Source organism: Coccidioides immitis, assembly GCF_000149335.2.
Source record: "Coccidioides immitis RS genomic scaffold supercont3.3, whole genome shotgun sequence".
Taxonomy (NCBI): domain Eukaryota; kingdom Fungi; phylum Ascomycota; class Eurotiomycetes; order Onygenales; family Onygenaceae; genus Coccidioides; species Coccidioides immitis.
The window spans coordinates 3,663,045-3,677,018 of record NW_004504308.1 but is presented as its reverse complement, the minus strand read 5'-3'; the positions used below and the strand labels follow the sequence as shown (position 1 = coordinate 3,677,018).

Sequence of the window (13,974 nt, the reverse complement as noted above, 5' to 3'; positions counted from 1 at the left end):
TCCAGGTGCTGGAACTAGCCAGGTGTATGGTTTCTGAGAAGCCAAACTTAGCATTGCAGATTCTGGATGATTGGGTACCAAGCCATATTCTTCGAATAATTACAATGTGTGCGATCACCAGGGTGTTGTCCTTCAGGAGAGCATATATGCAGGAACCTTGTGACACAAAACCCAGAGGTATCTGGTGTTCCTGTTCAGCGTCTCAACTTCATCCCTACTTCTATGATGAAAGGAGCTGACAGGCAACCCAGGGTGGCATTGTCTCTGGATGCAGCCTACCAGAACCGCAAAGCTGACCCATTGAAGAACACCAGAGAGATAACAAGCATTGAGATTATATACCCATGAAAGCCCATATTAGAATTACTATGAATTCCCTCCATTTTTCAAAACAAAAAGTTAAACCAGAACAGTAAAGTAAAACATCCCGGTGGGCCTTTGCGAATATGACAAAAAAAGAAAGATAGCAGGCCAGATTTGAATCCGATGATGCCTTGTCAACACGTCTTGCCCCCTTCTTTTCTACCATATGTACCGTAATGAATGTTCGCTTTCCTCCCACCGCCATCCTGCATCTTCAATGTCCTTTAAATTAGTTGAAGTCTAAGTTTGAAGTCTAGTCCATCTAACCTGTATTTTCACCAGCGTGAAGTTCGTCTAATGTTTCTCGGTAGCAGGAACGTTGGCAGTGAGCAATGTACCCTTTCCAACATTCTCGATGGCCGCAGTACGGGCTCCCGAGAGACCGAACTGGGTTGGAATGCCTTCAACGCGGTGGGTGGAATTGATGTTCTTGACCATGGTAATCTGGTAGCATGTCGCGCTGCCTTGACGCGAAATAATGGTCGAGTAGGCAAGGAAGAATTCCCAAATCTAAAACTGTCGGTTAGCCAAGAATCATAAATGAAGGAGGGCTAAAGGCCGGTCTGAAGCGTACCCTGAACCATTTTTTGCCGTACTTGGCTTCAACCTTTTCCCTGTTTCCGAGCCAGTTGCGGTACCATCTCCACAGAGTTGCAGAATAGTGAACGCCAACGGTATCGATGCCTTTGATCTCGAAACCGGCTCCCTCGAGCTTATCGACCACGAATCCTAGTGGTGTACTGGCGTCGGCACCTGGGAAGATATACTTGTTCATAAACAAACCCCAGATTAAATCCTCATATTGCCAAGACTTGCGAAGACCTGCGATTTGAAGGAAGAAAACACCATCATCATCAAGCATGTCGTGGACCTGGGACAAGAATGATCCAAAGTGGCGGACACCAACATGTTCGGCCATTTCGAGACATGTGATTTTCTTGTAACCGCCAGATACGACAGGGGCATCACGATAGTCACAGCAAACAATTCGGCTCTGAGCTTCTTCAATGCCGGCTTTCCGAAGGCCATTGTTTCCCCAAGCGGTCTGGTTGCGCCCAAGAGTGATACCGGTAACATGAGCACCGTAATGAACACTAGCATACTTGGCGAGAGTTCCCCAACCACAGCCAAGGTCGAGCATGGTGTCTCCCGGCTTGAGGCCAATTTTCTCACACACCACAGCCAACTTGTTATCCTGCAACTGTTCCAAGGTCTCTTCTTTGTTGATATCGCTGATGAGACCAGACGTGTAGATCATGCGTGGGCCAAGGAACCAGCCATAGAAGTCGTCTCCGCGATCGTAATGTCCACGGACCTGTTCCTCATCTATAGACGATCCAAAAGGCCATCATTAGCTTCATGTCACACACAATCGAATCGACAACATGAACCGTACCTTGGCTGCGAGTGTGCATAATAACCTCAGGCATCATTCCGGTCAAGAAAAATTTGTACAAGCTCAAGGTAAACCTGAACGCTGCCCAATCATGTCTATATTCCAAGGCTTCAAGGCAGTCGCCCTTAAAGTCCACCTTTCCAGCAAAATACATCTCATGGAATGTCTCCATGGGGATTTTGCTCTTGCCATGATATTTTGCTCGGTCATGCTCGCTGTGGAAATGAAGGTAGTGCTCTACGGGTCTACCGGGATACTTGGCCTTTTCGTTCTTGCGTGGTGAAATTGATGAGGCGACAGACCAGAAGACCATGAGAATGGGGATCGAGGTGAAGACAGCGAAGAAGATAGTAGTGTAAAATCCACCGCCAACTTGTCGGGCAAGGTACCACGGAACGAGAACAAGAAGGGAAATTAGGAGGATGTTGGAGAAGCTGTCGCTCCCTGCAGCATCAGCGGGAAGAGGTGCATTTTTAATCGCAGGATACTGTTTAACGAATTCGAGTTAGCGCACCGGAAATGGTTCTTTAAGGCCATTCCAGTGTTTATCTCAGGCCCAGAAAGTCCAATGGGCGGGATATCGTTGCCTGTGCCCCCAACTGAGCTTGGGGGATCGTTGGACTGTCCTTGGAGAACTCACCGACGTGGTCCGAACTCCACAATTCTCAGGCGAAGGTGACTGACAGGGGGCAGCAGGGGTCTCGATGAACTCAAAGTCGTCAGAAGACTCAGAATGAGTTCTCGCCATATTGACTTAGCTAGAGGGACTGGCAGAGAAAAGTGAGTCGACGGGGGCGAATTCCCAACAAATGTCGGTTGTGAGGAGAACGAAAGCAAAAGACAGCTCGGACGAAGCTTGGATCAGCCAACACATGCAAATCCACAAAACTCAATTTGTTTGCAGGGAATCAAAACAACAAAACATATGGGGTTGGCAACAACCCCCTTGACATTGAAGAGGGATGGATGTTAAATATGTGTAATTGTTCACTCGGATTCTACTTTACGCATTTCAAGCAAACTATAGAACCCCGAGGAAGTGGATACAAATGCGCAACCGCTGTGAAGACCGTCTCAAGTCCCGCCAGAACACCCTCAAGTTGCATCCTGAAACTGAAACCTTCTGAAGCCGATGGAACCACACCAATTTACCAAAACCCAAACCAACTTAGCCCAGATCTAATCTCGACAAGTGCCTTCCCAAGCAACGCCCTTCAAAGAATAACTATACTCGGTCCCTTGGAGACCTCTACAATGTGAGTTGGAAATTGGCCGTCTCCTCATCCTCCTGGTAAAATGATGGAGGAATTTCATCGAGAATTGCCTGGTCCACGTCCTCAGTGTCAAAGAGGCCGGCTGTTTTGCATCGCAGCCACATTTCCGTGCCGAAGGGTGGCGGCCCATAGAGTTCCATGTACTTGTCCGGGGAAATAATGCTCTTTGTCGACGACACTTTCTTCACTTCTTCCTTGGATGCTCGACCCCGTAACGCAGAGGATACGCCGCGTCCTTTAGCATAGCCAAGGGTCGTCCTTGAAGTGACGACAGCAGCTGTGTGTCTCATGGAGGAGGGATTCGGTGGGACGGTAGATTTTCTCTTGGACGTCAAACCCGTAATCACTCTTGGCCGCGCCTTGGGAGCAGGTCTAGTCTTTGGATGGGCAACTGGTCGAGGCAGCCGCGAGAGCGCCTTGGCCGCGGAACGCGATTGCAGAGTAGAGACATGCCTGTTAATATTGGGTTTATTCGCTTTTTTCTTTTCTAAGCCTTTCAACCTTTTGGCTTCAAGTTCCTCGATGCAAGGTTCATCAGGGAACTCCTTGATATTCAGCGACTCCATCTCTCGCACCTGCTGCAAAATGAGGTCGTCAAATCGTTTATCGAATGCTGCTTGTTCCTCTCGCCACTCCCTCTCCTTCTTGGTAAGACCATCTTCTCCAATATCGTACTCGTCATTATACAGCCTTGCCCACCCTCGAGCAAAATTTCGTCCTTTAAACTGCGGAAAGCTAGTATCATAGGGGATATCCTCGGGAGGATCAGGAAGCGCTACGGAGACCGAGAATGATCAGCAACACACATCCGAATTCAACGACATCGCAGGTGCTTCTACTCACGTTGCGGCGCCGGTGGCATGTACTCAATGTCAGGAACTTCTTCATCCTGCACGTTTCTCGACGTTTTCTGAGTATTCCCTTGTTTCGGTGCAGACTGCTTCAATTTGCGGACGGTCGAGCTTCGTTTACCTGTTCTTGCAGGCTTGTTGGTCCCTAGCTGTGGAGCTGGCGTCTGAAAGGCCTTTGCATTCGTGGTTTTCATTCCCAAGGGGGCGCGGTTGCGAGGACCTGTATAACATTTCGTTCTCAGCCACTGTTGTCAACAAAAAGCGTAAGATACCAGCGCTCAGAGTCTCATACCCATCGGTGTAGCGAAAGCACCCTTCTCCCCTTCCCCATCTTTTCCAGTCCGTCGTATAACATTTTCCTTCTGCGTTTGAAACCGAGGTCCAGCGACCGATTGCTTTCCCAAGCCACCAAATGTCAAGGGATTATTTTCATCGTTGAGTGTGATCCTGAATGGCGTCTTGGGTACTTTATTTCCAGGAGTCTTTGGCGCGAATGATCGGATGTTCTGGTTGAGGGGCTTCGCAGCCGCGGCCGTCTGGTGAGAATGCACCAAATTCTCCTGATCTCTAGCAGCAAGCATGATAACAGCTTAGATCACTCTTCTTATAGCATCCAAAAACCCCTTGTGGTGTATGTCATGTCATAATCGATGCTCCAAGGCCGATGGATTGAAACAAGGCATATCGTCGCGCTCTCCATCCAAGACCTCGCTTTGTTTTGGATGTTCCGTTGCGAGGGGCAACCAGCAACCCGATTTGGTTAGACAACAGCCAAGCCACTAGTGATTTTATATGCCTTGAAGCTTTCCATCCGCTCCTTCGGCACCTCAGAGAGCGTCGTCCTGACCGCGCAAGATTGGATTCAAGTAACTGAGAGATAAAAAGGATTATGGAACTTGACTCCTTCGAGAAGGTCTACTACCCGCTGAAAGCCCGGCGAGCCAAGCAAGTTCTGCTCGCCGAAAACTTCGTTGCTTGCCCTCTTATTTGCCGGGGTTTTCTTTTTTCCTTTGCAGGCTCCGTCTGAAGCGTGGTTTAGGACTCGGTTTCCTTGCATTTCCTAATTGCGATTTCGAAATATTTTCGGCTGCTTATTCTGGCGAGCTTGAGCTGACGTCTCCAGTCAACTTTGACCTCCCTGACGGTTGCTTCTATTCTGGATTCCTCGTCATCCCAATCAATCCTTCAGGTCAGCTGACATTTCGAAAGGCAATCGGTAGTCGGATACTTTCATCATACTTCGAGGACACCACATGGATTAGAAGAGCAAGGTAACGAACGAGAGGAGCCTTTCGATTTGACCTTATACCAAGTCTTCAAACGTTCGAACTCATGGAAAAAATAAATATTAACGGCACTCACCTTTTAAAACAACCTTGAATTGGCAAGGTTTAGATAGGATTGCGACCTATTCTCGAGTCCTCAGTAAAAGGGATTGGCCTAATGCCCTCCCCACCTCTTGGGAGACATCCAAGCCAAATAAAGTCTACTTACTGGGTGCGTTATCCAACGTCCCATACAGGCCGGGTTGTCCGATCTAGGTGCTGGGGAGAGTGAACCTTGTCACAAAGCCCCAGCCGTTCAATTACCTCTAATAAATAGACAGACATATTGCAAGAGAGACTGGAACTCCGCAATCGCTCTTTAATATCTCCGTCTTGCGAACTGGATATGTACAAGGGATGTTGATGAATTCTGATCACCAAATTGGACCAAAAATTTGTGCCGGCATGTGGCAAGAAGGAGGGATATCCGATCTTTTAACTTTCAACTCTTAAATTGCTGGGAGGTAATATATGATTATTTCCTTGGCTAAATCCAAACACCGGAGGGCTCACCCACTCCAAGCTGGGTATCCTTTTGCTCTCCATTCCTCAAATGTTTGACCCCCAGCACACGAGGGCATTCGAACCATTAATGGTACCGCGATATCCTCTTTTATGCCCAAATCCTCAGCCCTGTGGACTATAGTTTCCTTGAGCGTTTCAAAACCCATCTTCTCGTACATTTTAACAGTAGATGGGGACGCTTCGAAATACACGGGCAGGCCGGTCTGCTCGCTTAAGTCTATTCCCCATCGTACCAGGGCTGCACCCGCCTTCCGTCCCTGGTGCTTAGGGTCCACGCCAATAACGTGGCAATCTGCCAAACCAATTAGCCGCGGTTCCTTCTTGATGCAAATGTTTACACTCGACTTGTGAATTGAGTGCGGATGCAGGCTTTACACTCACATATATAACGTCGCCCTCCCCATAGCTTTTCCTTCATTTCCCATAGAGGATTAATGATGTTCTCTGCCCTCTCTTTTGCTTCACCTTCCAACCAGCTGATTCCAGGATTTTTGCGTTCCTCCTCGGTCCGCTCTTTGAGATATACATCTGCAAGTCCCATGCCCACAATGTCGTCGGTATTCGTGTCGACACACTTCCAAGTGTATTGCGACTGGCTTGTATGCCAAAAGCCTAGCGTACCCTCTGAGTGAGCTTTGCGAAACTCCTCCGTGATACCGCCAGGGAAGAGGATATCAAGCATTATCTCTCCCATGGGATCTGCTTTGAAGGCGGCGAAGTATACATCGTATACCTTGGGAATATCCGGGATTAGCGCCGGTAGAACTGCGAAGCCCATGGTTGCGACGTGGATGCGTCTTGTTTTCACGTTTTTCGAGCTAGCGTGGGAGTGTCGGTGACGGTAGGATGGCAGGAACCTACAAAGGGCTAAATAATGGATCTTGGGAGACTTGTCCTACGAGACATGTGCAGCTCGCTCTCTATATATGTCCCCATATTGCAAGAGATCTCGCTAGTGAAACTCGGATCCGAACTCGCAAGCGAAACTCGGATCTGAACTCGCAAGCGAAACTCGGATCTGAACTCGCAAGTGAAACTGGGATCCGAACTCGCAACTTTGGGTCTAAAATCCATACCTCGCGTAACTGCTTGGCTGTTTGATCTTAGATCAAAGATTAGGACGCCACTTCCGAGGTGAACCGAGCTATGTTTTTAGTTGAAACTCTCAATTTGATTTAGCAGCGGGTGGCGCCCGATTACCACGCCTAAGCTTCCTACTGGCATTGGGCCTTTTAAGCGCATGCTTCCATCTGTCATAGGGTTAGGAAATAATTCTCGGTGTAGATCTCAAACTCCAATTATCAACAGGCGACATTTCAAGGCAGGGGGGATAAATAATATGGAGTCTTCACAAGAACAGAATTTTCCTGTGGTTACGGAGCACCGCGGAATTATCACCGTACGGAGTATAGATCATCTGATAATCTAATCTGATACCGGACTAGCCGTGCTTTACTCCGTAGATAGCCTTGATTTCGGATCTGATAATCTTATCTGATTAGAGTTTTTCCATCGCCAAGGAAGTCAATTTTGCATCCAGGCACGATAATTTGCTGCACGACGGAACAATGGAGACAACTTCTCCATTTCTGCGGCCGAAATATCCCGTGAAATCAGATATCAGGCCAGAATCATGGCATTTCCCTATCGGACCAAGCCCGGCGCCGCGATCGGGTTCCAACTTAGGCATGCCGTATCTCCGCCGTTCCAGGTACTCGGGCTTTTTATCTCCTACTCTCGATACGGAGAACCCCGTGAGGCAAAGAGTTATTCAACTTTCTCGTTGCACCACTTCGGTCTTCCTATTGTTTCACCCTCACAGATGGCCCTAGAAGTCAGAATAAATCCTCTCTCGCCATCAGTCACCGTCGTCGCCCTTCACCATGCTCAAGAAATCACTGGTCTTCATAAAATTATTCGCCTACATCATCCGGCTCTACTGCGACGCAATCCGCCGGACGGGCAAGGTGCGCCGATATGCTCGCTCCCGACAGAAGTCTTCCGCTACCACTGAACCGGAGAAATCTCGCTCCATCGTGATTGTCGGTGCCTCGTTTGCTGGGTATCACGCAGCTCGACTAATCGCAACCTCCCTACCACCTGACAGCCCTTACAAAGTCATCATCATCGAGCCCAATACCCATTTCCAGTTCACATGGGTACTACCACGATTCTGTGTCGTACCTGGCCACGAACATAAAGCTTTCATCCCGTACGGACCGTATCTTGCCGGTGCACCGGTCGAATGGATTCGAGATCGCGTCCAGACCGTCGAACGGACGTGCGTCAGGCTTCAGGGCGGAGAGACGGTGCCGTACGAGTTTCTAGTAATAGCGACAGGTTCCTCGCAGGGTGGACAGCTGCCTTCGCGGGTGGGCGCAGAGACCAAAGCGGAGGGAATAAAGCGTTTGCAGGAAGTGCAGGAGCGAATTAGGGAATCGAAGCATATCGTCGTCGTCGGAGGCGGGGCTGCAGGTGTAGAGATCGCCGCCGATGCGAAAGAGCAATATCCAGATAAGGGTGTTACTCTAGTACACTCACGAGGCGGCGTCATGAACAGATTTGGCCCGGAATTGCAGGATGCTGCGCGAAAAGCCCTGGAGGGGTTGGGCGTGGAAGTAATCCTCAACGACAAAGTGGCCCACGAGGCTTTGGAAGAGGGTCATGTGGTGTTGAAGTCCGGAAGAACCGTGAAGGCCGACTATGTGGTATGCAGGTTCCCCTCGGTTCTAAAGCTGTCAGACCTAACTTACTGAACCTCTGGGATAGGTGAACTGCACTGGTCAAAAGCCGGTATCGGGCTTAATCGCCCACCTGAGCCCGGGAATCATCGAGCAATCGGGACACATCAGAGTTAAACCAACAATGCAGGTATCAGACCAGAACCTGCCTAATATATACGCATGCGGAGACGTCGCTTCGACGCGCGGAGACAAGCCCAATGCCCGTTCTGCAATGCACCAGGCCACTGTCGCGGCCGATAATGTCGTTCTGGCAGCCACTGGCAAACAGCCACGGTTTGAATACAAACCCCATTGGGCAGATGGGGTGATAAAGTTAACCCTTGGATTGGTAAGTTAAGTTTCCAGAATATCAGGAGAGAAGGGCACGAATTTCTCATCGCTGTTGCTCACTGGTACCCGCTTTAGAACAAATCTATCACGCACTTCGAGCAAAGATCGACGGCCGAGTTGTTATTCCACGCGAAGGAAAAGGACATCGCGCTTATGGCTGAAGGGGCGTGGAGGAATATGGGAGCAACCCCATTTGAAGAACCGGATTTAGAGTCGGGGAATGGCAAGTGATCCAGGGGGGTTTCGCACCTCAGTAACGAGCCATCCTTCGTTAATTGGGAGCCGATAATCAGCTTCAAACAGCACTTTTACGCCGCTAGGCAAACGTTGTAGCCCCTGGACACTGCTCTCGAGATTCGGGTTTAAATAGACGAAGCCTATATAGTCTTCGAAATTGGACTCAGGAAACCCTGTCAAAGCGACAGTTGCCCGTGTATGATAAGTATATTGACTACACGGACTCTTTCAGAGTCATTGATCGATACTCCCTCCACACCTCAAATCCCGCTTTTTCATAAAAATTGACATGATTCGTCCAATCAACAAATACCTTCTCTAAGCCTCGCCCCTTCATATCCATTGCAGCGCTCACAACCAAGGCTAGACCCACACCTTTATTCCTCGCATCGGGATGAATACCCAGACAGCCAATCTGGCCGGTTTTCTGGCCTAGTAACGGCATAAAGGCAAGATCGTTGGTCATACCTAGACCTAGTTCTTGCATCAGAGTCCACCCTATTTGTTTTCCGGAACGATCCATCGCCACCATGACTTGTTCGTGTCGGTTCTGCCGTGCCAGACGCTCGTATGCACCAAGCCAGACTTCATCATCACCCCAGAGCTCACGTATGTTAGCCATACATTCAAGATACAGATTTATTCTCCAAGGAGTGAATGTTACGCCTGCCGCGGCGGCACGCTGAAGAACTCCTTCTGGGGGTTGATAGGTCCTTAGGTCCGCCGTGTAGTCTCTCGACGAGGGGCCTCTGGTCGGAACGAAACCACGATGGATAAAAAAATTCTGGGCCTCTTCTGGTATATCTAGGGGGACGCCAAGGAAAAATCTAGGGAAGCTCGAACCTATTGTGACGGAACGAGCTGCTCCACGCAACTGACGCCGAGCATGCTCAACCAAGGCTGTTCCAACCCCGCGCGACCGAAACTTCGGGTGAACAAGGAGAACGGAAATGTATGCCGTGGGTCTATCTTCATTAACATAGGTAGCTATAAAACCTGCAAGTTGGTCTTCCACGTAAATTGTAAAATGTTTCCCGTTTGGGCGATCGAGAAGATGATGCAAACGGTCTGCAGGGACAGCATAGTGGGGGAGTAACATATGCCATAGGTTTATCGCCAGTTTCATGTCACGCTCCGGATCAAAAGAATCTATGGGGAGTGGCGGGCGTTTTGTACAAACAGGAAGCTTTCCTACCCCCTCATTAACCCCGAAGATGACATTGGCCGCCGCTTGGAAGGCCTCAACGGTCGGTTCGTACATGGCAAGACAAGTTTTAATCCCTGAGTTTAGGAAATCATATGGAACACATGTAGCAATGCTGACTAATTTTTTTGAATGATTCACAAGCTGAGTGCCTATCAGTCTTTGGCTTGGATTCAACCTGCAGTTCCGCGAGGCCAAAATCACGGCGTCGGCCTGTGAGATCTTGGATTTTGTGCTTTCATCTAGAGTTGCGTCATCAAAAAAGGGACATTCGATCAGATCCGGGACAAAGAGTTTCAAAATTTGTGAGAATTCCGGTGGTGTGTAAGGAACACAGGTGACCGTTTCGCCGCTTCCAGAAGCACCCACACGGAGAGCTTTCCCACAAGGATAGACGTAGACCAAGGACCCTCCCCTGGACAGAGGGAGCGCTTTCTGGTCATCCCTGATAACAGTGACGCTCCGGGCGTAGATATCGTTTGCCAGTTCCTGGTGCTTCAAGTTTAGTTGGGTAACGGTGTTAACTGAGCGGTGGCGAAAAACTGAGTCCCAATCAAAGAACTTATCCTTCAAGGCGTGAACCCGTGAAACGGACTGGGAGATCTGACGAAGTGGAATAGTGCCAATCTTGCAAGCATTGAATGCCTCTTCAAGTGCTCGAACTTGGACATCATAAGTGTGACATATCATCGCGCAATCGACACCCGCAGCTAAGGCCCGGACGGCCCCCTTTTCGGTCCCGATCTGCACGCGTATAGCATCCATTTCAAGACAGTCAGTGATGATGAGACCTTCATGCTGTAGGCCTCGACGCAGGAAATTTACAACATCTTTGCTGACGGAGGATGGCAATCCAGCGTCATCGAAGGCTGACATAACAACGTGGGAGGTCATTATGGCCTCGATCCCCTCAGCGACTGCTCTGCGAAACGGAAGGAGTTCACATGCTTCAAGATCCTCTTTGGGTTTCCTAACGACAGGAACACCGTAGTGGGAATCAACTTTTGTGCTTCCGTGTCCTGGGAAGTGCTTTGCACAGGGTACGATGCTGTTCTTCCTCAGTCCTTTGGCAATATTGCTCGTGATTCTGCCGACGAAGGTCCCGTCATCGCCCGGAGATCGGACACCGATGACGGGGTTGGCCGGCTCTGAGTTGACGTCGCACAGCGGAGCATAATTCATGTTGATGCCTAGAGCATCCAGTATTTCACCTGTGGCAGTGGAGACGCGGATGGCATCGTCTATGTCACCGGTGGCGCCAACTGCCATAGCACCGGGCAGCTGGGTGGCAATGGGAGGCTTAATCCGGGTGACAAGGCCGTTTTCCTGGTCGACAGCAATGAAAAGTGGGCGGGTGTGGCCAGCATCCCTTGCCGTCTGCTGAAGGTCATTTATGAGGGCAATCAGTTGTTCCGCACTCTCAATGTTCCGCTGGAAGAGAATGATGGTGCCGCAGTAGTATGGGGCCTGGATGAGCGATTTGACCTCGTCTGTGGCGATCAGCGACCGGAAGCCGACGATGAACAGCTGTAAACAGAAACGGGCGATTAGCTCAGGGTGTTTTGACAGGGGACGGGTTGGCAGATATTCGCAGCTAACTACGGAGTAGGAGTAGGCAAATACCTGGCCAAGCTGCCTGCGTAACTCGTCATTGTCCATGATGCTCGTGCTTCGGGATGGGGGAGCGGTAGAGTGACCACGACGCCAGAGGAAGGCCCATACGCGAGCAGAGCAAGCTGATGCCCAAGTCGACTCGCTACTTAACTAAGTTACTGACTGGCCAGCTAGCTCGGGGAGTTGCATCCAACACAAGCTTCCAAGCATCGCACGATGGACGGGGGCGTTGCGTTTCCCCCGCGCGCGATCAGGAGCTGCGGCGGACGCTACCCCAGCCACGGGACCCACCCGCGCCCGGCCCCAACTAAGTTAACCAGCCACTAACAAACTCCAGTAGGCCGATCAGCGGCCAATGATAGCGGTGTGGACGCGCTCTCGTGAGTGCCTGCAGGGGCGGTACGGAGTACTTTTGAGCGAAAAAAATGCGGGAAAGGCACGAGAAGCGCTGGCAGGGCGCCTGCTCAAAAAGCTTGATTCGTCACTTTCGCATCTAATCAGCTTATTTAACTTTGTTAACTTAAGTCGTTCAACTTAATACCAGGAAATACAGATCAGACCTCAGGTAGGATACAAATCAACTCACGGTGTCCTGAGCTCATCACACCATGTGACTAAGCAAAGTTCATCAGACCATGTAAAATTACTGATCACTAACTACGGAGTACATCTTACTGAGTTGATCAACGGAAGTACAGTATATCTCACTGAAAGTTGACGTGATTCCCACTGAGGATTGACCTGCGTCTTACTGAGAGTTGATCTGGATCCTACAGAGTACTCCGGACAGACCAGCGCTATTAAGGTTGCCTGGACTTTGTCCTTCTCTTCATAAGAGTGGCTCTCCAGAACTCATCACCCGCTGTCTTATTGCCATTCAAAGAAAGAAAAACAAAATGGAATCTTCGTCGTTTCGGCGTCATCATCAGTCGTCCCTTGAGGGCATAATCAACTTTCATGGTCCCCAGCCCCTACCTGCGGATCAGCGTCATCATGCTCGTTGCCGGTTTTACAAAATTGTCAACAATTTTGATGATGGTAACAGAACGAGTGGATACAAGCGCTCTTTGCTGGTCCGCTATACTTATGAGTATTCGCGCACTGAGTTATCGAAGGATACATTTTTACGTGCTTTCTTCGAATTCATGGAGGTAGATTTTGTTGGCGAAGGAGATAGAGACTTTGATGATCAGGCTCAGCTAGGCAGGAAGCTGGCCGAATTTGCAGATTTCCTCCTAGACAATTTCTATCTGCCGAGTCCGTTCCCCTGTCCCCCAACTCTCTAAGTGTCTGTTAACCCTGTTATAGTGAAAGCTACTAGCAAGAAAACTCCACAGCCCACCCCAGCCCACCTATCTGTGATCCAGAGAGTACAGGGAAGACTGCACGAATTTACCGGGACTCCAGAGCGATTATCCTTTCTTCGGGCCCTTTGTCTCGTCCGCGATCGCCATCGATGTGTTATATCGCGTGCATTTGATAAGCAAGAGGCAGTAAATCGTCTGAATCTGCATGGTGATAATGCTCAAGACGACGAAGGGAAACTGCTTCGACCCCCGTTTGCTTACTTGGAAGTGGCCCATATACTTCCACACTCCCTAACACAAGCGGATGCAAATTCTGAACTGGTAAGCATCTTGTCAAATAGAGATCCTTCTCTTGCTAACAACACACATAGGATGATTCCAAGAAAGCAGCGCTTATGATTCTCAACATGTTCGACTGTGATGTTTCACATCTTGTTGACGGCAGCAATATTGACCGACCATCCAATGCTATAAGCCTGACCCACGACTTTCATCGGCATTTTGGCAACTTTGATGTTTACTTTGAACCTGTTGCGGACCAGGAGCATACTTATCAGATTAAGAGCTTTCTCCCTTCACTCGCATTAGAAGGAATCCCTGTCACTCGTACACTCTATCTTGCAGACGACCAGTCAATAGATCCGCCTTTGCCCCGGCTACTTGCGATTCATAACGCCATTGCTCATATCCTTCACCTCTCCGGCGCAGGTGAATATATTGATAAAATTCTCCGGGATATGGAAGAAACGGGTGTGCAACGGGATGGGTCCACAAACCTCGGCCGGATAGTGAAGTTGAAATTGG

The 13,974-nt window shown here is 49.5% G+C and overlaps 5 protein-coding genes across 5 annotated transcripts; 1 reads left to right on the top strand and 4 right to left on the bottom strand.

Annotated features, from left to right (window-relative positions):
• Positions 1–310: 310 nt before the first annotated feature.
• CIMG_07553 (cyclopropane-fatty-acyl-phospholipid synthase) lies at positions 311–2,562 on the bottom strand. Its single transcript, XM_001240389.2, has 4 exons — positions 2,400–2,562; positions 1,760–2,246; positions 938–1,689; positions 311–873 (listed from the first exon to the last, which is right to left on the bottom strand). Exons 1-4 carry the CDS (start codon positions 2,505–2,507, stop codon positions 658–660), a joined length of 1,563 nt encoding a protein of 520 aa, XP_001240390.1. The 5' UTR covers positions 2,508–2,562; the 3' UTR covers positions 311–657.
• Positions 2,563–2,722: 160 nt separating this feature from the next.
• CIMG_07554 (uncharacterized protein) lies at positions 2,723–4,534 on the bottom strand. The gene is made up of 3 exons (XM_001240390.2): positions 4,177–4,534; positions 3,877–4,104; positions 2,723–3,808 (listed from the first exon to the last, which is right to left on the bottom strand). The coding sequence occupies exons 1-3, from the start codon at positions 4,463–4,465 to the stop codon at positions 3,009–3,011; spliced, it is 1,317 nt and encodes a 438-aa protein (XP_001240391.2). The 5' UTR covers positions 4,466–4,534; the 3' UTR covers positions 2,723–3,008.
• A 1,112-nt stretch (positions 4,535–5,646) lies between these two features.
• On the bottom strand, positions 5,647–6,611 carry CIMG_07556 (uncharacterized protein). The gene is made up of 2 exons (XM_001240392.2): positions 6,116–6,611; positions 5,647–6,026 (listed from the first exon to the last, which is right to left on the bottom strand). Exons 1-2 carry the CDS (start codon positions 6,510–6,512, stop codon positions 5,719–5,721), a joined length of 705 nt encoding a protein of 234 aa, XP_001240393.1. The 5' UTR covers positions 6,513–6,611; the 3' UTR covers positions 5,647–5,718.
• Positions 6,612–7,541: 930 nt separating this feature from the next.
• On the top strand, positions 7,542–9,039 carry CIMG_07557 (uncharacterized protein; the record flags this gene model as incomplete). Its single annotated transcript, XM_001240393.2, has 3 exons — positions 7,542–8,442; positions 8,504–8,806; positions 8,884–9,039. The coding sequence occupies exons 1-3, from the start codon at positions 7,618–7,620 to the stop codon at positions 9,037–9,039; spliced, it is 1,284 nt and encodes a 427-aa protein (XP_001240394.2). The 5' UTR covers positions 7,542–7,617.
• On the bottom strand, positions 8,448–12,078 carry CIMG_07558 (beta-N-acetylglucosaminidase). Its single transcript, XM_001240394.2, has 3 exons — positions 11,873–12,078; positions 8,869–11,776; positions 8,448–8,797 (listed from the first exon to the last, which is right to left on the bottom strand). Exons 1-2 carry the CDS (start codon positions 11,906–11,908, stop codon positions 9,260–9,262), a joined length of 2,553 nt encoding a protein of 850 aa, XP_001240395.2. The 5' UTR covers positions 11,909–12,078; the 3' UTR covers positions 8,448–8,797; positions 8,869–9,259.
• Positions 12,079–13,974: the final 1,896 nt, after the last annotated feature.